This window comes from Corticium candelabrum, chromosome 9 (assembly GCF_963422355.1).
Source record: "Corticium candelabrum chromosome 9, ooCorCand1.1, whole genome shotgun sequence".
Lineage (NCBI taxonomy): Eukaryota > Metazoa > Porifera > Homoscleromorpha > Homosclerophorida > Plakinidae > Corticium > Corticium candelabrum.
In genome coordinates, this window is record NC_085093.1 from 2,715,003 (window position 1) to 2,740,002 (window position 25,000).

At 41.2% G+C, this 25,000-nt stretch overlaps 2 protein-coding genes across 2 annotated transcripts in view; both read right to left on the reverse strand.

The window, feature by feature from the left end:
• Positions 1–382: 382 nt before the first annotated feature.
• On the reverse strand, positions 383–19,128 carry LOC134185067 (uncharacterized). Its single transcript, XM_062652845.1, has 17 exons — positions 19,009–19,128; positions 18,797–18,932; positions 16,750–16,846; positions 13,603–13,664; positions 13,471–13,542; positions 13,342–13,407; positions 13,239–13,283; positions 12,529–12,625; positions 9,766–9,851; positions 9,433–9,507; positions 9,308–9,359; positions 4,457–4,623; positions 2,782–2,846; positions 2,664–2,725; positions 1,619–1,678; positions 895–1,131; positions 383–838 (listed from the first exon to the last, which is right to left on the reverse strand). Exons 1-17 carry the CDS (start codon positions 19,095–19,097, stop codon positions 534–536), a joined length of 1,773 nt encoding a protein of 590 aa, XP_062508829.1. The 5' UTR covers positions 19,098–19,128; the 3' UTR covers positions 383–533.
• A 1,144-nt stretch (positions 19,129–20,272) lies between these two features.
• LOC134183914 (U3 small nucleolar RNA-associated protein 6 homolog) overlaps positions 20,273–25,000 on the reverse strand; it is a 6,887-nt gene continuing 2,159 nt past the window's right edge. The window contains exons 6-23 of the mRNA XM_062651502.1: positions 24,728–24,775; positions 24,603–24,666; positions 24,099–24,159; positions 23,970–24,027; positions 23,881–23,913; positions 23,597–23,723; positions 23,449–23,533; positions 23,281–23,387; positions 23,154–23,225; positions 23,016–23,092; positions 22,879–22,956; positions 22,690–22,819; positions 21,914–21,969; positions 21,767–21,844; positions 21,604–21,710; positions 21,376–21,442; positions 20,561–20,633; positions 20,273–20,491 (exon numbers count right to left, since the gene is read on the reverse strand). Coding sequence (XP_062507486.1) covers positions 20,343–20,491; positions 20,561–20,633; positions 21,376–21,442; positions 21,604–21,710; positions 21,767–21,844; positions 21,914–21,969; positions 22,690–22,819; positions 22,879–22,956; positions 23,016–23,092; positions 23,154–23,225; positions 23,281–23,387; positions 23,449–23,533; positions 23,597–23,723; positions 23,881–23,913; positions 23,970–24,027; positions 24,099–24,159; positions 24,603–24,666; positions 24,728–24,775 — 1,470 coding nt within the window. The 3' untranslated portion in view covers positions 20,273–20,342. The remainder of the gene's footprint in view (positions 20,492–20,560; positions 20,634–21,375; positions 21,443–21,603; positions 21,711–21,766; positions 21,845–21,913; positions 21,970–22,689; positions 22,820–22,878; positions 22,957–23,015; positions 23,093–23,153; positions 23,226–23,280; positions 23,388–23,448; positions 23,534–23,596; positions 23,724–23,880; positions 23,914–23,969; positions 24,028–24,098; positions 24,160–24,602; positions 24,667–24,727; positions 24,776–25,000) is intronic.

Here is a 25,000-nt window from a genome sequence, read left to right on the forward strand (position 1 = left end):
TGCATGATTAGCCTCGCAAGCCAGGCTCTTACACACAGTCGCTGAACTGAACGCACGTGAATCACATGATGAGGAGGAGCTTGCTCCAGGCTCTACTCCAGCTCCAGGCTCTTCTCGCACTGGAGCAAATCGGCAAAAGCTCCTCCTCATGTGATTCACGTGCGTTTAGTTCAGTGCCGAAGAGCCTGGCTTGCAAGGCTAGTGCATGATCCAGAGCCATACATAGAGACCTCTGGCATGATCACTAGAATCAACAAAGCATTGAGTTCGAATGCTGGCAAGAAGGCACGAGTGACAGAGACACAACAGACAATCCCAGAAACACCAAACTTTCTGTTCACAGTCGGTGCATCTTGTCGAAGATGACAACACACAGAGAGAGAACAGTATAACATACATATCTTAGAATGATCAATACATCACCAACCATTTCGGCTCATAACATAGATTACATGCACATACATCATAACAACACTGTCAATAGACCAGTTTGAGTAACACTACCACATCCCTACCTCTACTCGCCTCACCATTCATATGCCAGGTGGCCGAGGTTGAATGGTAGAGTTGACAAGCGGAAAAGCCGCGATCAATGGCAACCTCGGAGGCATCGCCATCGAGAAACTGGACGTCATACGTGGCACGGATGGTACAGGTGGCACAGGCATGGTGGCTAGGGATTGCATTGTGGAGGTCCGACCACGACCCATGGAGCTACCTCCTCTTCCCGAGTAGGTAGGTCCGCCGCGACTGCCACTCCTGAAATTATCCGACTTCTGATACTTACCAGATCCTCCTCCACCACCACCACCACGGCCACCCCTAAACCGATTTCGTCCTACAAGAATACCAACATGCCGACAGTATACACACAGGAAAGCTTTCTGATCTTACGGCTTCCACTGGCGCCCCTTGCTTCGTTCGCTAGTTCCATCAGACGAGGGTTTACAGGCTGACCTGCTTCTTCAATCACTTTGATAAGATCGCTAGCTTGCTTCATGTTGTCATGAGTGAAGAATGTATATGCTGTGCCCGTATTATTGGCCCTTGCTGTACGACCAATACGATGCACATAATCCTCAGACGAATTAGGGTAGTCATAGTTCACGACATATTTGATGTCTGTTACATCTGGATGGCAAAATGCCCAGAAGACAACCCAATAAGAGGTCAGAACACGACACACAAGGGGAAGCATCAAGTAGCAGACCATCGCTGCACATGCCAACTCTGCTTTTTCACCGAGACAGGCAGACAACTCAAAGAACAACGACGAAGCGAGGGAGGGAGCCACGATGACAAAGCCCTGCAAGAGACTGGCAGAAAGACCAACCTGATAACAGACGTGTCACACAGGATCATAAGCCGACTTGACATGAAATCACACCATGTGAACTGCTTATACCCATACAGCTCCACACCACGTGATCTGTTTACGTTTACGCCCATACAGCTCCACTCCCTCGCTAACCGTTAAGTGTCCTCCGAGAGCCAAAGCCTGACCAATGTGTCAGCAGAGCCATCTACTGTATCTGGAGTGAAATGCGCAAGCAATACAAAACAAACCGCACACACTCACAGATCCCACGGAGACACGCCCACTAGAACGAGAACTTACCCAGTCCACGAGCAGCTACATCTGTGGCAATAAGAATCGGAACACGGCCTGACCGAAATTCTACAGAAAAAAAAGAAACGTCAATTTACAATCACAATCTTTAGGATCACTGAACACCCTTAGACCTAGCCTCGCGTAGCTAGCAGGGTCCGGCAAAGTTTCTTTCAAGTCGCTGTGTTGCCTCTGTTTCACCAATAATGGGTGAAGTAAATACCGGATTTGGTAGCTTAAATGCTTTAGTAAAGACCAGATTGGTATGTATGCAGTGCAATCCTATCTCAATTCTCTTGTTATGTAAAGAACAACTCGAAACTACAGCTAAAAGAGCCTATTTGTGAAATCTGCATGTCTGCAGCGGCCAACGCAATCACAGAAGTGTTGACGTCCGACAAGCTTCGATCTTATGTAGTCATGACATCTGTTATAGCATTATGGGGTCGTGTCACAACGGAGACTGGATGCAAGCATACCGGATGGATGCAAACGTACTCGACGCTGTTTGACATCCAAACTGAAAGTGACCACAGACAGTCCAGAGTGGGCAATATCTGGAAGGGATTGGAGCTGACATACCAATCTGGCCTTACCTAATACAGTTAACAAACCAAATCCAGTATTTAGTTCACACATTATCGGTGAAGCAGCAACACGGTGACTTCACCAGACCACAGAAAAGGGTCTGGCCATGCGAGACTACCTTAGACCCATGTAGGTTGACACCACCTACTGTAAATCCAGAAATTTTACTCAGGATTTACAGTATTCGCAATCTTACCACTAAAGCAGGCCCTAAAGCTGATTGAAATGTATTGCAAATACGTGATACCCAGACACATAGAAAATGTACTCTGACCAAACAATAAGCCGGAAAGCTGTGGCTAAAATGAACTTGTCTATCTACTCATTGATATAAGGCTGTCTAGTATAGTCAAGTCCTTCAGCTCTATACAGCAAGCAACGTACATTAACCTCATCATCATTTCATCATTACTGTTGTCTATTTGTTCATATCTACTGACAACATAATGAGTGCTCAGTGCCAAACCTCGTAAGACGAATTCCCTCTCGCTTTGAGCTTTGTCACCATGTATACAAAGAGCAGGCCAACTGAACAAGCTACAATGATCTTCACTTGTATTACATCAACGCACAGGAAAGTTTACCCGTCTCTTCTAAGCCTTCGTGTGATGTCATCAACCTTCCGTTTTGTTTCAACGAACACGATGGTCTAAACAAATAGAAAAACAACCATAAGGAGACAAACAGTTGCACGTAGAAAAGCAGATATGGCAGAAGCCACAGTAAATGTGGACACCAAAAAGGCACATGAAAAACAGATAAACAGTCAGCATGAGACACAGATATACAACTACCATATTTGTGTCTGCAGTTAATGCACACAGTACAGTAGAAGCTCGCTTAACGAACACCTCAGTAGAATGACTACCTTTGTACAACGGCCAGCATTCAGGAATACGAAATACACTGGCATGATTTCAGTACATTTTTGTTCCGATTAATTAAACAACCACCTCTGTTTTGCTTCAACAACCATCAGCCTGGTGACAAAATTAACGTGCCAGAATCGTCATGTGTAGTATGCATCGATGCACCCATCTCTGCCCTATCGATGGTTAGAGAGGGAAAATTTGTTGTTAGCTGGAAGGTCAAAGAGCGTGTTCACAACAGGGCCCTAATCATGATTAGTGCACTAAAGCCACTTGTTCCCACTGATCTGATTAGTGGTGGCACGTGACAGTTACACGTCCATGAAGTGTACACCAAACGGATACCGTCATCTGGCCATACTTGTGATGATGCTGTACATATGGCTGACGCTGGTATTGCAGCTTCACCCTCGAAAGAGGCACACCCGAGAAGATGCATACAGCAATTCAATCGTCTACAACTAATGGCCCACCGGAAACTTCCCGGATTACAGTATGTAAAAGACTCTAACTACGCTTATCATCACGACTGTTACTAACGGCTAGTGCCGATTAGCTGGTGTGAACACACTACCCTAACAGCGCTCTAATCATAATTAGCCTAACGATAGTTAGCGAAGTATTTGATGTGAACACACTCAGACTCATTCAATCTAGTGAAGGCCAAAGTCAGCGCCACATGGCGACAGAATTCAAATCATCAAGACTCAAGTTCAGCTCATTCATAAAAGAAAAAAGGACGTAAGTCTGGTCCTTTCAGAGGAGTACAAAAGGAACGAAAACTTAGATCACAAGACGCTTCGTATTGCTAGCAAATTTGAAGAGATTGATGAAGTGACTTGGAGGTGGTTTCAGAAAATGTGAGGGAGTGTAACACCAGTCAGAGGTTCTGGTCCAGTAGGGGTCTGACACTGAGATTAAGAAAAATGAAAACCCCTCAGTCTGCTATAACTTTGTCACAAAACTGATACACTGTAAGCAAAGGCTGAATTACCTGTATAATGTGTATGCGCGCGCACGTGTGTGTGTGTGTGTGTGTGTGTGTGTGTGTGTGTGTGTGTGTGTGTGTGTGTGTGTGTGTGTGTGTGTGTGTGCATATAACTGAACTGTGTTATATGCCTATTAGTAGCGTGTGCTCAATTTACACTACCCACGGAAATTTCGTCTAAGTAACCACTTCTACAGAACAACCACTCGCTTACTGGGTACAAAACGTGGTCGATTACAAACAAATAGACAGACAAACAGAGACGGACAGATAAAAAGAGAGAAAGACAGACAGTTGGATGGACAGACACACACAGACAGAGACAGACAGACAGACAGACAACCTGACCGACAGGCAAACATGTACATAGACTTTCTGTAAACTACATGACATTGCATTTGCCTTGTTCTCACTCCCTCCCATAATGTCTTCCAGCAAGTTAACAAGCTTGTACTCCTTCTCCACCTCATGCAAAACGTCAACAATCTGCGTGATGTTATGATTGGCAGATGTGTTCAGAGAGCCGATGTTGATTCGGATGTAATCACAAAGAAAGTCCTCAGCAAGAGCTAAGCACAACAATCAATCACTAGTCAACACACATCACAACAAATCACAACACATTAGATCTACCACCACAACAGACATATCCCGGACAAAGGAGGACACCCATCAGTCAATACAATATCAACATAATAAATAAACAAGTTTGATGTTAGCATACCATAGTGACACACTCATAACATCAAGCCATACACATTCTATACAACAATCACAATGCATAGTGATGCTTGTAATAGAATGCGTATTGGCTTACCAACCTACAACCTAATGCAGTCTGTAGGCTGGTTCACAATATTGACGCTGATGTTCAGCTGAGCGTCCACATCAAAGACACCGCCTTGACGCAGGCGGCATCCTTTGATGTTAATGCTAAATTATATATAACCTGTACTCAATCATGAAACACCGGGCATGCTTAATGATATAACATACAGTAGAATACGACAACTATTGTGATGCTGAAATCAGAAGACTAGTGACAGATGGTTCCCATCTTACCTTTCCCTGTGTAAGGTAAGAGTAGTGACGATCGTTCACTACTCTTGGCTACAGAGCTGCACTACTGTAAATCCACAATTTTTCGTATGCATTTATTTCGTATAGTTCGTACAACTCCTAAATCTACTAAATCAAAATGCATACTAAAATTTTTCTTGGATGACAAACTGTTATTACAAATCGCCACTATATCGATGTTGATGATGTATAGTACCACAACACAAGATCCAACTGACCAATACACTGGTTTTACAACGACAAAAGACGAAATGGAATTCTCTACGGACAAACATGTCCTGTTTGCAACGTTATGATGTCACTCAACTCAAACTGTTTCTGAAAGTACTCTGACAGACATCTAGCAATGACATCAACAGAAGATGAACCAGACAGCTGATGTTCTTGCAGCAGTGTCGGTTTGCTATTACTCCTAATGCCCACCCCAATACTATGCTTCGGTTGACAACGCAGCTACTGTCTCGCAAGGCATGAAAGTAATATGTCATTTCACTTTTTCATCCAATGCCGGGTGTCATAGGGTCAAAGAAGAACGCATCTGCTTTGACCTTTTCTACTAGTTTTACCATTTCTTCAGGTAGTCGTTCAACACTAGTAACTGCTTTTGATACGCACTGTGGATTGATTGAACTTTTGACTTTTGTGATTCTGTCTGATTCAACGATTCTGCAGACGAGCGCGTGACTGTCCTCGTAAAAGTCCACATTCTTCAGCAACTCGGGCAATGGTCAACCTAGTCTTGGAGTTGTAGACGTGATATTGTCCTCTCTTTCTGCGCTTAGCTGCTGAGTGATCTCGATACAGAGCTTCATCTACACAACTGCAATGTCCTCTTGTTGGATCCCGGATACTTACTCGCGCGATCTCCTTTGTATCGGTAGCAGTTCGTTTTGATCTTTTGCCGTGAGCCAAGCATGGATACCACTTTTCTTTAGCTTAGAACTCATGAATCACGTATGCTGACGCACGTAGATGAAACAGCTACTGTACTTGCATGTGCTAAAACTGTCCGCTAGAGAGCCCGTACGAAAATAAGACGAGTACGAAAGGTCTTGTCGTCAAATGTACGAAAATAGTTGCGTACGAAAATTTGTGAATTTACAGTACTAGGTAAATGCATGTAATACAAAAGTAACTGCAAAAAGTGTACATAAAGCCAATCTGAAAATTGTCAAGTTCGAGTAACCCGACCGACCGTATTTCCCAAAGGATTTTTTGCTCTGACATTTTTACATTTTTATAGCTACAGTAGCATTGCAGTGCAGTGGCGGACCCTCCTGCTTTGTTAAAGTCAACTAGCCAAATACAGTCTGCGGCAAAACTATTGACACATTTACGCTTGGAGGTATGGCCATTGGTAACGTGAGCAGAAACGCATCCGTTTTCAGGTCACATTTTTTAGTTAGAAGAGAACTATTATGTATGCTCGTAGGTTTGCTAGACTTTTGGAAATTCACAAGTGCGCATCAGTAGCTTATGTCCTGCTATCATTTTTGATAGCATTTCCCTTGCTAGCGTAGCTCTAGACAAAGGTGCATTCGGCTAGACGTGCGTTCAATGTACGGCAACAGATCACAAGGCAACAGATCACAAGGCGTGAGCAAGTGCCACACCGCCTGGATTGCGTCTTCAACATTTTAAGGCCTATGAAGCTCAACACGTCGCTTGATGACCGCCCAGTAGTTTTCTATTTTGTGCAAGATATCTGGTGAGCTAGCGGGCCAATCGAAAAACGCCCAGAGTCTCGTTTTTCTAGCTTCACTATCAGCGGAATTTTAATTCCTAGGCATCATGTAGCGATACTTGCATCATGAAGTTCTCTTCTGCTGGTGGAAGAACTGCATGACGACAACTTCCTGCACTGCAAGCTGATGTGCAAGTTTGTTTGCTGATTTGTTGTTCCTTGTTGCATCATGTTCACTAATTGAAGTTGTTCGATGGTTTTCAGCTAGTTTTTTTGTTCTTCCACTGGAAGCTCTGCATTGAATTCCTTCTCCAGTGTCCAGTCTTTGGAAAGTTAATTTCAATAAACAGTAGAGGGAGAAACATGTAGAAGTTGGCAGATCTTAGATGGCTTCTTGGTACTGGAGCAGTATAGTAACAGAATATCACAGCGTTGTCTTTCATGACTCGTTTCATGATGGAAAAGTTCTCTATGCGGATGAGCATACTATGAAATAGCTTTTATGACTGCTTTTCAGCTGTTTGCGAGAAACTTGGCACGGTTTCTTGGTAAATAGTAAAACAAGAAAAATTTCCAAAAATAGTACAAGTAAATTGGAAATGTGTCAATATTTTTGACACGGACTGTACTTCTTGTTCAGGTGTACTAGTATGTCTGCTGTATGCGTCACAGTAACGGGAGAGGGTCCACGCTGTTTGGTAAACAGGAGAGCACTGAGAGTGGCTGAGGCGGACATTGGACAGTCTATTGATGGAAGTGTGTGGGACGTCAAACACCTACATGCAGAGTGCATGCACAGCTGAAGCAAGAAACTGATTTCAGGCAGCTCTGTCAGGTAACTGCATCAGTACTCATGGACTTACATCAGGAAAAAATTGAAGAAAAAATGGAGACTGAGTGTCAATGCGGTATTGCATGCTTGTAAACAGCCGTACAAGGTTGCATATGGTGGCAAGGTAACCACGTGTTACCATGGAGTTTAGATGCTGTATGGCAGCACATGTAAGCAAGCTTTACATGCAATGTACATCCATGGTTGAAACTGCATGTCCATAACCACAGCATCATTGTTGTATTCCACAAAGAGTCACCTCTGATGTTTAGATACACTACCTACTTGTAGGTTTTCTATGCATGTTTACAATCAGCCCCCATCAAAGACCTTGGCGAGTCCCCTCATCTGTTTAGATACACTAATACATACCTGCAGGCTTTCTGACAGAGTTTATGTCAGGCCACCTCAAAGACTATGTTAATAGAGAATAGGCAACTCAAAATACATCACAGCTTGTGATCAGTGGTGGCAGTAATAACAGGAAATACACACCACAAACCTACATAGTTACATCAGAAAACAACCACAACACACCAGCAATCAAAATACTCTCACAAGTTCAAACAGTCTCGTTAGTAAGTTCAGACAATAACAAACAACAAACCACAACTCATCACGTCCCACTGCAAAGGTGCCTTGTCTATTGATGACTGATATTATCATCCCTCAATGTGCTCTTACTTGAGTGCTGGTGTAAACAGGTATTAGGGAGGAGTTTGTTAGTATGTATAAGTGCTTAATTAATCAGACATAGTGAAACTAATAATTTCAACAAGCACATTTTCATCATTTAACCCAGTGTGGAAAATAAGAAATTGTTTTGACACGAACAAACTGAACACAATTGCATTCATAAACTAACGGACCCAAAGTAAGAGTGAAATGACAAGTTGACTTAGGACAGCTACAGTTCGTTCCAGCTGAGGTTTTCTATGGATAAATCATGCTAGGAGACAAATACGCTCATGAAATTAACACTATTGGAAAGTCCATCACGTGCTGAAAGACAAACTTTACACTAGGAGTGAACGTTTTGTCCGAACACTCCAACACTGGTGTAGTATTTGGTCGGACAAACAACAGTTGGTGGGACAAACAACAGTTGGTGGGACATCGTCCAATGTCCGACTGTTGTTTTCGACACTGTAAGGGCTGGTTTACAGTAACTTGCACAAGCCGAGTGTCATCCCAGCATATACCGTAAATGTAGTCAGACGCTTTACAGTACATGTCTGAGCGCAACCCAGCGATGTTTTCCCAGCTGCAAAAAGGGGCTGGCGTCGAAAGCCGTTCCTAGCGCACGTGAAGCAAGTACCACTGCTGCTGTATGCCTTCTTACCAAGATTTTCTGCTTTACTTGTTGAGATCTTTGTCGTCCATGTTAGACAACCGGACCTCGTGAGTGAAAGCGCAACAGCCGATTGGTAGTTACAAACCGCATTATTTCCGGTTTACGTTATGTTGATGCTCGAATAGAACTCAAGTCTAATCCAATGTCTTGACGCTGATCAGAACGTAGCGTCTCGGCGAAAGGCGGTAACATGTTTACAGTAGGATCATGACGTTACGTTGGCGATATGCTGGGCTGACGCTCGGCTTGGGTAAGTTACTGTAAACCAGCCTTAACTTCCTGACTCTAAGTGAATATCAATACCTTGGACCTCTTTCGGCCACGTTGCACTCCACATCAATGTTTGCCTATCAGGCTAATAAAAATCCAACAAAATATCAACACATTAACACCAACAATCTAAAACCACATTATGATGAGATACTCACTCTGACTTGATCAACTACTTTTCTGATCTGAGGTTCAAATCCCATGTCTAGCATGCGATCAGCCTCGTCAAGAACCTAAACACGTCACAACTCCAGTTTAGAAAACTACATTACAGAAGAAAACAGTTGGCCAACAAGAGCAAAGCAAAACACTACCAAAGTAAGCCCAACAATAAACTACATAGAATGAACTGGTGTGTGCACGTGTGCACGCGCGCGTGTGTGTGTGTGTGTGTGTGTGTGTGTGTGTGTGTGTGTGTGTGTGTGTGTGTGTGTGTGTGTGTGTGTGTGTGTGTGTGTGTGTGTGTGTGTGTGTGTGTGTGTGTTTCTTACCAAATAAGTGCATCGACGTAAGTTAGTCTTGCCACACTCCAGCATATCCAGAAGCCGCCCGGGTGTTGCAACACATATCTCCACTCCTATGAACAACAATAAACAATACTCAATACATTACCTTCCACCATACCACAGTATTACGACACAATACGTTCACAAGTAGAAAACATCCATAACCCACATATACAAGTCAACCGCCATCAATACATCCATGCATTTTATGCTGAAGTACGTTGAGGGCATGCAGTTTGTTACAAAATTCACAGTAAAGCAACACCTCTCTTCAATGGTAAATAATATTTCACCCACACAGTCATGTCAGTCAAGTAACGTGGTGTCTTGCAGGCGCATAGAATAATTGCTAGAGTAGCATATAATCACGTATATAACACGAAATGTTGAAAAACTCAATCACTCTCCTAGCTCTCCTGGGGTTGGGTCAGGAGAGCGATTCGTTACACTCCTGCCATTTTTAAACGTTAAGCACTGCCACATCAACGTATTCCTGCTGTCGTCAGTACATTCTAAATTCGTTTTGAAAGACCCTCTGCAGATCAATCATTCATCCACCATGCCTAAAGCACGAGCAATAACAGCCTTGGTGTGTCGGTCATTTTCTTGCCCAGTTCACTTGTGTTAAAGGAGAACTCTCACCAAATACTAAAACTTGTTTAAAAAGATACAAGGCCTGGTATCTTCCTGCAGGAAACCTACGGTCCAGACAGCCACAGAAGCAGAGAATGGGCAACGAATTATTCAGACGATTCCCTGTATGTAGCACAAAGTCTTACTCTCTGGAAGTAACTACTTTAGGTTCAACCATACCAAGTGCTCCTAACGCACCCAAAATGCAGTGAGACATGATCTATGAACTAATCTAAAAAGGGTCTCCTTCTGAGACTCCACAGTTGCATTGACACAGTCGATGCTTACATCACAACTTTAGGGTCCCAGTTTGCTTTAGTCAATAAATCACAACTTGACACCATATGTCTCACAATCCTTACCTTGAAATGTGCACAGGTATCGGTCTTCCTTGCTAACCACCAATCAGAGTTACGCTCATGCCACATACGAGTACTAAACACACCCACGCAGGTAATTTCAATGCTTTATTTCTTCGTTACGGTAAACTTCTGCAGTAAACGGTTGCAAAGGGTTGTGTCATGAAGTGACAGCTTTCATCTGAGAGATGGTTGATTTTGGTGAGAGTTCCCCTTTAAGGCTGGTTCACAATATCTGCAGGAGAGTGCAGGATGGTGCCAGGCAGCTGTCCGCTATGGTCTGGCGGTGTTCACAATTTAGCTCCTCCTTCCACACTGTGTGCAATACATCATCACATGACAAATCGGAATAGACGTCTGCAATAATTGTGTCTGTTGTGACGTAACCGCTACAAAGCTTGCAAAAAGAAGAGGAAAAAGAGATAAAATAGAATTGATTTCTATCAGTACAGCAATGCTCCGGCAAGCAATCCGTCTGCCGTACTGCTCAAGCAGCGCCTTTCCTGTGGTTTGCCGAAACAGAGTAGACTACTCTCCGGCAGATATCGTGAACCAGCCTTCACTCATACAAGCATCCATCCACCCTCGTGACAGTTTATACATGTAATCACAGCCTTCCTTAGCAAACGCTGCTTACACCAGCATGCAGCAAATAAATGTGCAATAAAAAGGGCTCAAAAATAGGTCGTCAAGTCGTCACTTGACGAGTTAAATTTTACAACTGACGACTAACGTTCTAGTCTAGGTCGTCAAATGATGACTAGAGCAGACCAACGCTAGTTTGGAATAACTTTCTCGGTATGCAGGCGGATAAAACACTGTACTGTACTGAAACATGCGCCGCTTTGACGATCACATTCGGACATTTGTCGTACAATGACATGTAAGCGTAGTGTGTACACTGCCAGCAGCGCGCTGTACTAGCCATCTCAGGATTGCGACAAAGTAAAGGCATGAGTTTGTGACCAGGGAGCAGTGGAGATAACGGTAACTCCTGTACATCAAACTAGCTAGACATGATTTTAGTAGCAAGAAACGGACCGCTTCCACAATGTGATATGGTTGAAACCCGCCTTGTTTTGACAAAAAGAGGTGGTATGGGTTTAATCGCTAATTCAATTAGCTATCACTATTGTTTGCCTCCATTGTCTCAGCAGTAATGTGTGTTGGTTGCACGCCATTTTGGGAATACTGTGCTGTATGCTTACACTGCAATGAATTCTAGAAGACCGTACAAAACGGCGGCATATCACCATGATTGATATCACCATGATGAGATCCTAAACTAAAAATTTGACGACCTAAAAATTTTGGAAACTCGTCAAATGACGACAACTAGTTGGACCAATTTTTCAAGCCCTAAATAAAGCATACAAAAGTATCCACTGGAACAGTAGCATCCGCCCATACAGTAGCATCCACACATACAGTAGCATCCACACATACAGTACCATCCACACCCATACAGTAGCATCCATCCATACAGTAGCATCCACCCATATAGGAACATCCACACCCATAGAGTAGCATCCATCCATACAGGAGCATTCACCCATACGGTAGCATCCACCCATACAGGATCCACACCCCAACAGTAGCAAAATGAATCAGACGCATATTGTTACGAATAAGCTTAATAAACCATAAACAAATATTCAAATTCATTGAGCTACAACCAGATACATTAGAGAACAAGCTTCTGTGTTTACTTATTTGTTAGATAAGCATGTATGATGAGTTATTGACTGTCGGTTACCTCTTTCTAGGTCTCTCATCTGGGGTCCCCTGGATGCACCACCATAAATACAGGCACTTCGCGCGTTGACAATTTCACCATACTGAACTGAGACTTTCTATGAGAAAACAAAAATATGTCTGACTACTGCTGATACTGTATGTGTAAGGACTCTACACATACTGTATCAGTGTATGTGATAGATTTTGCAAGTAAACTAGTATGTCGGTAATGATACATACACAAACAAACAAACAATCAAACAAACAAACAATCAAAACAAACAATCAAACAAACAATCAAACAAATGAACAATCAAAGAAACAATCAAAACAAACAATCAAACAAACAAACAATCAATCAAACAAACAAACAATCAAACAAGCAATCAAACAAACAAACAATCAAACAAGCAAACAATCAAACAAACAAATGAACAAACAATCAAACAAACATATGAACAAACAATCAAACAAACAAATGAACAAACAATCAAACAAACAAATGAACAAACAATCAAACAAACAAATGAACAAACAATCAAACAAACACATGAACAAACAATCAAACAAACAATCAAACAAACACATGAACAAACAATCAAACAAACAATCAAACAAACAATCAAACAAACAATCAAACAAACAATCAAACAAACAAACTGATAAATAAATAAAATCACAAACTAGCATTAAAACCTGTCAAGCCTCAACAAATGAACTACAGCGTACCTGCACTTGTATTGCTAACTCACGAGTTGGACACATCACGAGCACCTACACAATGCAACACACCGTAACGATCAACACAAAAAAGCTGCACAAGAATTCACACCAATGGCCCATCGCCCCGTTGCAAACGTGGTTGATGAGCTATATGGACCAAGGCAGGTAGCACAAACTACAAAACCAAACAGATTTACTTACATACCAAAATATCTACCACAAAGCACAATGATCATACAGCGAGTGTCTTTCCGGAACCAGTTTGAGCAATTCCTACAAGGTCACGACCAGACAACGCAATAGGCCAACCCTGATACAATTGCACGTAAGAAACAAAACATAAATCAGTAGCAAAGTTGTCCCTAACAACCTGTGCTTGAATTGGAGTTGGTTCTCTGAACTGGTTGCGTGCTAGTTCTCCCATAATGTAACCTACAACGAGAAGAATGAATAGTAAACAACTGTTACGAAATGTGTGTGAATCTTGCAATCAGATGTGCTTCCAATGGCAAATTGTAAGACAAGTACTGTGCTTGCGTGTGCGCGCACGCGCGCGCGTGTGTGTGTGTGTGTGTGTGTGTGTGTGTCAGTGTGTGAGAGAAAGGACAGTCACACTGTAATCTCACAATTAGTAACACATCTTTTAATACAATAATCAAGACCTTAAAGGAACATTTCGGTCACATGCACTAGTAAATTGCGCCCAGCATACTCCTTTGATTGTTGGTTACTAACAATCAAATTGAGACATTTGACGCATTTTCAGAACAAGATATGCTTACGTACGCTTTTAACTGATTAAATGATAAATTTTATTGGACCCATTTGTAACGTTTTCGATCGGGGCTCCAACTTCTCGAATATCACGCATTTTGTACCATATTTCCTAGAAAGAACGCCATATCGTTCATCTATTTCAGGAGGTGAGACCTCGCAGCTTCATTTGAAGGCAGTGTTCTTTCACTATTTTGTGTACTAAAACACCAGTACCATATGTCGACACACATTGAGCAAAGTTTGACTCATTGTCAATGGCTACTTGGATCAACTACGGGCCATCTGTTTACCTCTAATAGTCAAACTACTTGTCGTCTATGACTACTTTGGTTGCTTCTAGTTTGTCGGTGTCTTCTGTCAGAGTCCTCCTGAGTGGAGCTTCCGCAGAGATGCCTTCGTAGACGCGAACCGTTTCCTCTGTATCTGTTTGCCATTACCCCAGCCATGCCTTTCTAACATGCAGACAGACAGACAGATGAACCACTTGGCTACCCACATGAATCATGCAGTGATTCAAGGGCGGTGTTTATTCGTGTCCACAGCCGTGAACATGCTGGTTCTTTTACCCGGAAATACAGTATGCTGCCTGTTATCATCAATGATTTGTGACAGTACAAATATCTACGATGTTGAATGCAACTTCATACTTCTGAAGCACACACAACATGCTTGGTTCCTTTCCGAATAAACACAAACAAAAGTGATTACCCTGTAGAACTATTGCACTGCCTACTGTACACATATTTGTCTACTAAGGAGGCAGTAAGACTTTAAAGTGTTTATATCTCGTTTGCAAACTGTAATAACCTTGACCAAGCTAATCTCTTCCATAGACAAGAAGTTAGCAGAGAAACGGTCCGCTATCTTTGTAGCTTTCTGAGATGACAAACCTACTGGTATACCTACAGTGAGATGTAGCAAATTCACAATAACAAATCCTTCACAGTAACCAAAGTCATTGAAACATTTCAGTGACTACTGGTTTGTGGGACATGCCAATTACATTTTACAGAGACTTTCAAAACAAAGTATAGTCTGTCTGCCAAACCAAAGTCTTTAAGTTAACAAACACATGTGATAGCAAGGACAATATCGCACATTCTGATAATCCCACAAGAACACCCATTTCTTTCAATTCAATGCAAAGTGGCACCTAAATTCTCCACTATAAACTCCAACGCGTATCACGGGCTTCTTGCTGCATGCCAATATATGCCACAGTTTACCAGGGTGCAGGTATGCTTGGAGGTTTACAAGTATGCTGTCAATGATGGATGAAAACCACAAATCACAACCACTCTTGAGCAGGATGTTGAAAGTGTTTGTCAGTGCAAATAAATTTCATGTAGCAGCAAAGTCATGAATATGCAAGGGAATGATTCAAAAGCCTCGATTACATAACAACAAATGTAACCGACTAACCAGCATGCACTTTTACTCCAATACTTTATAAACCACTGTCCTCTTCCTCTAGTCCTCCTTGCCATCTTCTTGTCTGTCAAAGCTGTCACTACTTGATCCACCACATCCCTTCACTATCTTCCATGTGGGTGTGGGTACTTTGTGCACCCATTTTGCCAACACACCATCACCCAATGTGGGTGTGGGTACTTTGTGCATCCATTTTGCCAACCCATCATCACCCAGCTCATACCCTCCAATACCGACACTCCCCTGCCCTCTAACAGCATGCTGGTATAAATACCAGACTCAATCAAGCCAAACTATAGTAAACCCTCATAATCAGAGTTTAAGCAATTTCACAAAATACAATTAGAGAAAACCACAAACAAACAATTAGATCAACAATCAGGAGAAATTTGATTGGCAATAACTTCGTCAGGAATTACTGGATGTCAAGCTCACCGCTAAATCATCAAAGTCTACTCAATTACCTAATTCATAATTTAATGCTTGGAAGCCTTGTTGTGCCTAGACCAATCCTCTACCCAAAACAATAGCGCCATTTCAATACTCTGTGGTTACTGTTGTTCTCACACTTACATGGTTGAATGCCATTACAATTATGCATAAGACACTTTACAAATCAATTTAATCCAACACTCTGGTCTGTCTCCTCTGGCTTCATGGGCGCCTATACAACTCATACCAGTCTGGCTCCACCTTGTTGTTGTTCCAAACTCCTCCTAGATACCACTACAACAAACTAAGTAAAGAGAACTAAATTGGCCAAAGTCTTAAATCTCTTAATACACTCAGACACAACAAATTACAGTTGAACGAATTCTACAAGTGATCACACAAGTACGAAACGCTTGGTTACTGTTCATATCTCTAAATGTAGATTGAAGTCTTTTGGAATGTTTTTCTACGAAAACAGAACAAGTTCTATTATACTTAGCGACCGATTATAAGAGAATGCCCCTTGCATTGACAGCTCGGGTTTCATCCAAATTTATAACTTGAAACATCTTGAGCTCTCTTGCTGAAATAACTCGCCCGGGGCAAGAAAGACAATACCAAACAGACAGACATTCATATAATTTTGGACTAAAGCTGTGGCAAGGCAACAGACCACCAGAGGGGATACTCTTAGTCTTCAATAAACAGTCAACTGAAAGGAAATGTGTTCACGCCTATTACTATACATAACTAACAAAACAAGCTACAGCTCATAGGCAAGGGAGTAAACCACCATCTCTACTGATTTTATCGTGGCACCTTACTAATGTACACATTCTTATTTATTGATAATTGACGCTGCTATTGCGGCTCTAACCATCAAATCCTGGCTCCTGAAATGTACAGACTGGTTTAGGTACATCTCTGCCTCTCACTGAAATATCCTGATGACGCCGAAACATTTCAATGTCTCTCTAAACACAAGCATGACAATCAGATCACGCAATGTCTTGCACACTTAAGGCGCAATATTACACGCTAGCAAGATCAGAGACTACAAAACCATTTCCAGTAATTTTCCCTACAGATAACAAGCTGGTCAATCTGCTTCTGAATGCAATTAAAACTGAGATACAGTGATGGGAATTATCAATACAATCATGTCAACAAACTACAAAGTCACCATTAATACATAATCAAAGCGGAACAAAAGAAATTCTAACAGTGATGTGATAAAGTCTTGCCTGAATAACAGAACTCAGCTACCTATAGCTGGAGCAAACTAACCACATCACACACTACACAGTAAACATGGATTCGTAATCACTATACACCAGTGACATCCACACATGACAAAGTCAGCCCTACATGCACTTGATATGCTTTTACAATACAAGTACACTCAAACCTCCCTAATCCAGACCTCCAAGACCCAGACAGTTTTACCCAGTGCATACCAGTGTGTAGGAGAACGCATATGTAGCGTATGTAACTGTAGTACAAAGTACACATACATTACAGTGTAGTACAAGTGTGTACTGTACACACATACTGTATGCACAACTGGTATGATCTTCGCCATTAAAAAAGGTCTGAGATTTCAAGGATCTAACGTGCGTTAGCTATCTCCATCTTCTCTTCCAGACATTTCTAGAATCCAGACAGCGGCTGGTACTAAACTGTCCTATACTTATTATGGAGGTTTGAGTGTATTCACAAATACCATTATTAGAATGAAAGCAAATCAATCACGTGTCATATATAGCTGTAAATAAAAACCATACATGGAGTGACCATCTACAAGTAATCATAACCTAAACTTAAAGTAACACTCCGTTGTTTAGCGCTAACACCCCTGCAAACTTGATCGTACACAATCAAGTTGGAAGGTTGGGCTGAACTACAGGGACAGCTGAATATGAGAGCGTAGTCACTGTTACAAATAAGGAAAACATACAGAAGCAATTTTGCAGTCTCGTTGTTAAAGCAGAGTTCGGGTCACACGCAAACCAACTCGTCATCTTTCCTCAAGTTGAAGGCACCAAATAGGTCACGTTTACAGGTTTGAACATGCGATCGCTACATATCAGCATGGAAACAGAGCACATACTGTGATCACGTGGTCAGCAATACCTAGGTCACATGATAAGAGCAAGTGCACCAATACAGTGCAGTTCCTTCAGCCTTGCATGCACATCCACGCCCATTTCATAACCCACAAGCACATTTTTTCAACGTCTTGAGAGTGACTTCTAGCATTTTGATGGTAGCAAGGCTCTTAGCTTAGCACATGTCAATGGAATGTTCCACGTGACCATCATATGTGCTGTTCTAATGCTATTTGCGGCTAATATCTAGCACTCTCATATCCAGCTTTACCTGTAGTTCAGACCAAACTTTTATCTTGATTGCGTAGCTATGCAATCAAGTTTGCGGGGCATTAGCGCTAATTGATGGAGTGTTCCTCTAAACTGTGATCATAATTTCCTTGAAAGTCATTACTGCGTAAGGTCTGGAAGTTTGAGACAACTGTATGAACAATTTGTTTTGTTTCGTTTTTAGTTTACGTTTATGACGTGATACTAATTTATTGACGTCATCTTAGTTTAATATTATTAATATTAATGCGTGGCACCACTAAATACCTAAGTTCGTGCGACAGTTGGGACACCATTAAAAAACAGGTTTTAGTTTGCCAATGAGATAGCCAGAGATACAAACGCTGATTAGTTTCTGATAAAACGTAGTGCATGCGTGAGTCACATGGACAACCACAAGCACATACGGGAGTTTTGCTTCAGTCAAAACGCGCTAACACCAAAACGAACCAAAACTGCTCCTCGACTGGATACGAAAACGGTCCGAATCCATATCCCCGCACAGCGAAACAACATCCCACCTACTCACGAACACTTTTCACGCACCTCCGAGCGGGCGCTAACGACAGGATGTTCCCTGTAGAAGTTTTTCTGAACGGGAGTGAGTCGCTCTGTGTCCCAACGCGGTTTTTTCAAGCCAGAACCCGGAGAATCAAACTTATCACGGTCGCTACGCTGTGGTCTAGGCACACAAAAACGGCATGAGAGGACACGTGCACGTGAACAGTTGCAGGCACACGTTTAGACCATCAACTTACCTGTGGTAATCGTATCTGTCTTTTTGGTAGCGTTCGACACCACTACGACCGTTGTAGCGCTCATATCTGCTGTCGTACCGGTGAGTCATCTTCCACCTGTTGCTGGATACGGGAAGTTGGCAGAAACCCGGATAAACACCAATCATACTGGCCGTGTAGTACCATAATTTTAAAAAATAACATACATGTGTAAATAGCAAATAGTATTACTAATAAAATACGTACATATACATACAACTCAATATGTAGACAATGTACTAAATAAAATAAAAATAAGAAAACGTTTGATTTCAATTAGACGTTTACTGTATTGTCTGTAGATTGAGAACAATTAGCTTTGTTATTGTCAGGTAGTGATGAGAAAAACGTCCAACCGTCGCTGCATCTGCTTGCTATTAATTAATTAAACTGTGTAATTTCGGACGTTCAGATAGTCCTTAATCATGAAAGTGACAACAAATTAAACATAATTAATTAACAAACAGACCAGCAATCAAACACACACACACACACACACACACACACACACACACACACACACACACACACACACACACACACACACACACACACACACACACACACACACCAGAGAGACAGACAGACAGACAGACAGACAGACAAACAGACAGACAGACAGACAGACAGACAGACAGACAAACAGACAGAAAGATCAAGAGGTGACAAAGGCTGACAAAATGCAAGTAAATTCAAAGACTACTGGAGGAAGTGGATTGCCATCAAACTGTAGCAGTGCAATGCTCGTGTGTTCCACAAGAAGGCATCTGACCTAAATAGCATTTTAGCATAAACAAGGACTTTATGTCCTTATAATCTTATAGAACTTGAAATCTGTATGGACTCATAATTAGCATTTATTTGCTATTGTACCATAGTTCATGTTTGAAAATATACTACCATTAACAGACAGACAGACAGACAGACAGACAGACAGACAGACAGACAGACAGACAGACAGACAGACAGACAGACACACACACACACACACACACACACACACACACACACACACACACACACACACACACCGGCAAACAGAAAGACAGAGACAAGACAAACAATCATGAAGCAACAAAAATAATTATAATAAACTGATGTAATTCATCACAACGTAAGGTGCCAGTCAACCACCAAATTTGTAAGTATAATGACCTTCAAACGGTTTGTAAATGCAATAATGCATTCACCACGACATGTGTACCTATACATGAATTATTCAGGTAGCCATCAGATCACACAGCTGTTTATAACTGTACATGTAAATCTCAATGGTTAGTACGTTATACAGGTTTCCTGTATTAAATACATGGCTTCTAAACTGTTAGCAAAGTATACTGTTCTACAAACAAAGATGCTTGTTCACCCTCAAGAGACCTCAATGCTCTCCAGTGTAACTCGGGAACCTTTCCTGGTCGACCACCTTCCATCTGTAACTCAGACTTAATGTACTGTATCCATAGATCTAGGACATGGCAATAGTTTATTAATGGAGTCTAGTTGAACAAATTAAACAATCAGCTTATCTGTATACCTACGGACAGACTTCCATGATCTTGAACTGCTTTTTCATAAACAAGTCGTAACCTCTTCATGTGACATCGTGGCTAGTTACAATTACAATTAGAGTAATAAATCTTGACCAAATCTCAACATATCATGACAAGCAGCCAGACACCTAACAGTCTTCAAGGCCACAGCCTATACTTATGAACAGGAAAAGAACATGGCACAACAGATGTAACAACACAGACCTAAAACAGATTGCAAGCGCCACAGCCTACGGCTTGCCAACAAGGAGAATAACATGAGCACAACGTACCTAACAACACAGACTAAGAACAGATGGCCAGACAGACAAAAAGATTGGATAAGAAGAGTCAAAGCTTGCAAAGAGATGAAGTACCTAGTATGATCAAAATACAGCAACTAAACAACAAGGGAGAGCAGACAGAGTCCTGATATGATCACCACAAACAGAGTCATCCACCATATATATCACCACAAACAGATCTAGAGTCATCCACCAGACAACACATTCCAAACATTGACACCTAGCAGAAGAACAAATGCATGGAGCTCGTTGTCTAACAAGATACAACAAAATCTAATAGAGACAACATTGCTATTCACAGATCTCCAACAGACACAACATGGCAGCACAAGATTACAAAAGAATTTGAACCTATTTAGAACAAAAGGCTAGCTGCACTATTCAGGTTTGGACAAACACAAGATGGCTATAGCTCGAGTATCCAATTCCATTGAATGATATTAAGTCAATGCCATGCAGGCACACGATGGCACTTATATACTCACATGTGAACACATCATATCAAGCCTAATTACCTGAGTCACTTCCAGCTGGATCAAAGTTAGGTACAGACTGAGTGGAACTGAGTTGTACTTAATCAGCCTAGAATAGAAAGTTACAGTATTACCCCAAATCAACAGTTACTGTTGGGATATATTAACATACACACCTAGCTATCCCTATAGCATGCAACACCAACAGGTGTTTGTCTGTACAGATATTCTGGGTGTCATGTATTTCTTATTTTGTGAATGATGGGATACCTTTGGAATGTTTGTCTCGCCTCCTTGATTCCTGCTGTGTGGCATTTCCACTCCAAGTAGCAACTATTCATGACTTCTGATACTATCTTATCAGCATTACTTGCTCTCTAATAGACAGACCAACTGGAAAGCCGGAAAAGGGACAAATTATGTATTTAGCTACCTGAAAGACAGTCTCTACTTTTTCTGGACACGCAGACTGACAATATTCAGTCCACATGCTCCATAGTGGTAATGAATCCTAGACAAACAGAGACAGGGTTTACCATCTTCTGGCAGTAGATAGACTAGAATTAAAATTTCATAGCACCTTTTGAGAAACAGACTGAAGTGCATGCTCAAATATATCTTCTGTGTCTGGTGAGCCTATATGAATATATAGCATACTATGCAATCATTCTTGTGATGTTTTGTCACATACTGTAATTTATTGCAAATAAATATTTATTAATTGAAAACTACTATATAGTGTGACACAAATTCAGATGAAACAAAGACAATTACACAAACAAATAGACAGACAGACAGACGAACAGACAGACAGACAAACAGACTTACCAGGCAGACAGACAAACAGACACAGACAGACAGACAAACAGACACAGACAGACAGACAAACAGACACAGACAGACAGACAAACAGACCTACCAGACAGACAGACCAAACAGACAAACAGACCAGACAGACAAACAGACAGACAAATAGACCTACCAGACAAACAAACCTACCAGACAAACAGGCCAGACAGACAAACAGACCAGACAGATAGACAGACAGACTTGCTTAGCTGTGTTGTATGTGGATTTTAACGTTGAAAATATATGTATTGACAAACAAACAGACAGACACAGACAGACAGACAGACAGACAGACAGACAGACACACAGACAGACAGACAGATAGACACACAACAAAGTATTAATCTATTAAACCCTACATAGCTATAGTTACTACTGTATCTTGAAGAGTAATAAGAATAACAATTTTAGACAAATATACACACACCTAATCATTACTATCTAATTGATATCATTTGCTAATACTGTATATTCCTGACTCAATGAGTGGTAACCAGAAAGCAGTACCTTCACATAATAAGCAATGCAGCTTAGCACACTTCATCCACAAGTCTAAGGAATCACTATGATCACTGGTGGCACTGACACTGCATGTCAATGCATCATCAGTGAAGCCAAGGCGGAGGTTGACTTCAATCTTCCAAATCAGATCAGTAAGAAACTAATTACTAATTATTCAAATACCTAATTCATTACTCGGTGATGCCACATTTCAACAGAAAGGCAGCCAAGTGACGAAGCTTGCTCCATCAGCTCCAGGAGTTGCTTATAGCACTACAATAAACAACATAACAAGTTTAATAAATTTAAACATCAAATCTAGCAAGTTGTACTGTAGTTGTCGTTTTTTCTGGCATCTTCTGCTTACACCAATCCAACACAAAGCGGAGGAAAAATGTCCACATCTTGGCTACAATACATAAACAAGCATTGTAATGACTGACTACAAACAGATGGTAGTCAATACAAACCAGTAGAGATATCAGTGACTGCAGCCTTGTAAAGTCTTCTACAATCCTTTCTAGCTGCTTTCTCTGCATTCTCTATAAATTACTCATCGTTGGTCATTCATCTCATCACCAAATCCGACCATCTCACCAGACTTTGTTACGGTTTCCTTCTCTGCAGAGTAAAAATAGTCGCTTAGAGGTTTTCTTGCTAAAACATCTCTTGCTTCTTCGTTATTATTATGTTGTTCCACCAAACTGCAATACAACATGCAAACATCTCTGTTTGATTCAAAGTCAAGTAATTCTTAGAAACTACTGTTCATAGATTTCATTCTGAACGGATGTCGTTTGTTCAAAAAGCTGACAGATGGAAAGAAAACGAATACAAAAGAGCACATCACCTGATGACATAACAAAAAATAAACAAACAGAGTACATGTAGTAAACAATATACTTCCTGTTACCAGAAATAGTTTCCATTGCTTGATGAAAGACAATAGATGCTGCTTTGTGCTGAAGAACAGCATCAGAAACAACCTCGTGATCTGTCTCCGAAAAATCAATTCCAAGAATCTGGCGTCGTTTCAACACCTACAAAACAAAAATATTTACCAATATCGCATGGACTGACAATTTACATAAAACTGTTGTAACAAGCTATAGTGACCATCTAACTAATGAATGAAATGTCTGCTTGTGCAGCAATGCTCATGCATCTCACAGCCATGAAGTCAAACAGTATCAGTACCTTGTCTACATACAAAAGCTCCAATCGAAAGTACTACAACAAATGACGACGTAAACTAAAGCATTCAACTTGTGTATTAACGTTGTTACCTCGTGCCACACCTGTTTTGTGTCTGGATTGACTCGGAGAGCTTTCAGCATCACAGTCCTTTCATAAATGGCATAACAACGTGTAGCAGTAATGCCACATATAGAAACTATGAAATCTAATGGTCTTACCGAGCAGCCGAGATGTTTTTGTTCACTTCAAATTCTGCCTTAGCAGCAGAAATCCACAAACCTGACAACATTAAACAACACTGTAAGAATATGACGTTACTTTCATTCTATATAGGAATTAAAAATATATTAGACAGACTTAGTCTATACAAACAACAGTATACATACTACATACATACAAAAAAGACAGACAGACAGACAGACAGACAGACAGACAGACAGACAGACAGACAGACAGACATGCAAACAGACAGACAAACAAAAACGTCTTTTAATTATTGCTCTTTGTTGTTCCCAGGTGTTTGCATTCTCCAAATGCAACTCTCTAACAACTAATTAAGCTACACACACACACACACACACACACACACACACACACACACACACACACACACACACCACGTTATCTCCTAATTAATAAACTAACTGTACCACATAGAAAGTTTAAAACTTGCAACAGTCAATATTGCAATAGCAACCTAGATCACACCCAATGATCATTACCTGCATTATGAGAATGATAACAAAGTGCCTGGCCATACACTTGACTGAGCTGGCGCAAACTGCCCTAAACCAACATTAGTCATCTCCTCATCTATTATACATATCAGACAAGAGACAATGCTGACCACTTTCTCACAGTACTGTGCATATTGTAGCCAGAGCTTTAGGTCACCCTGTTTAATAAAGCAACATAAATATTCATATTTAACTATCAGAGACATCTACACCACCAGATGTGGCAGATCTTATTTTAGTAACTTAAGTTGTGACCTCCTAAGTCTGTGCAGGAAATGTGTAAGGCATACCAAATGGTGATCTGAAACTCAATATATGATGAGATGCTATCCTGGAGGATGCAGACAGTACACAATATACAATAACATGCTAATGCAAATTCC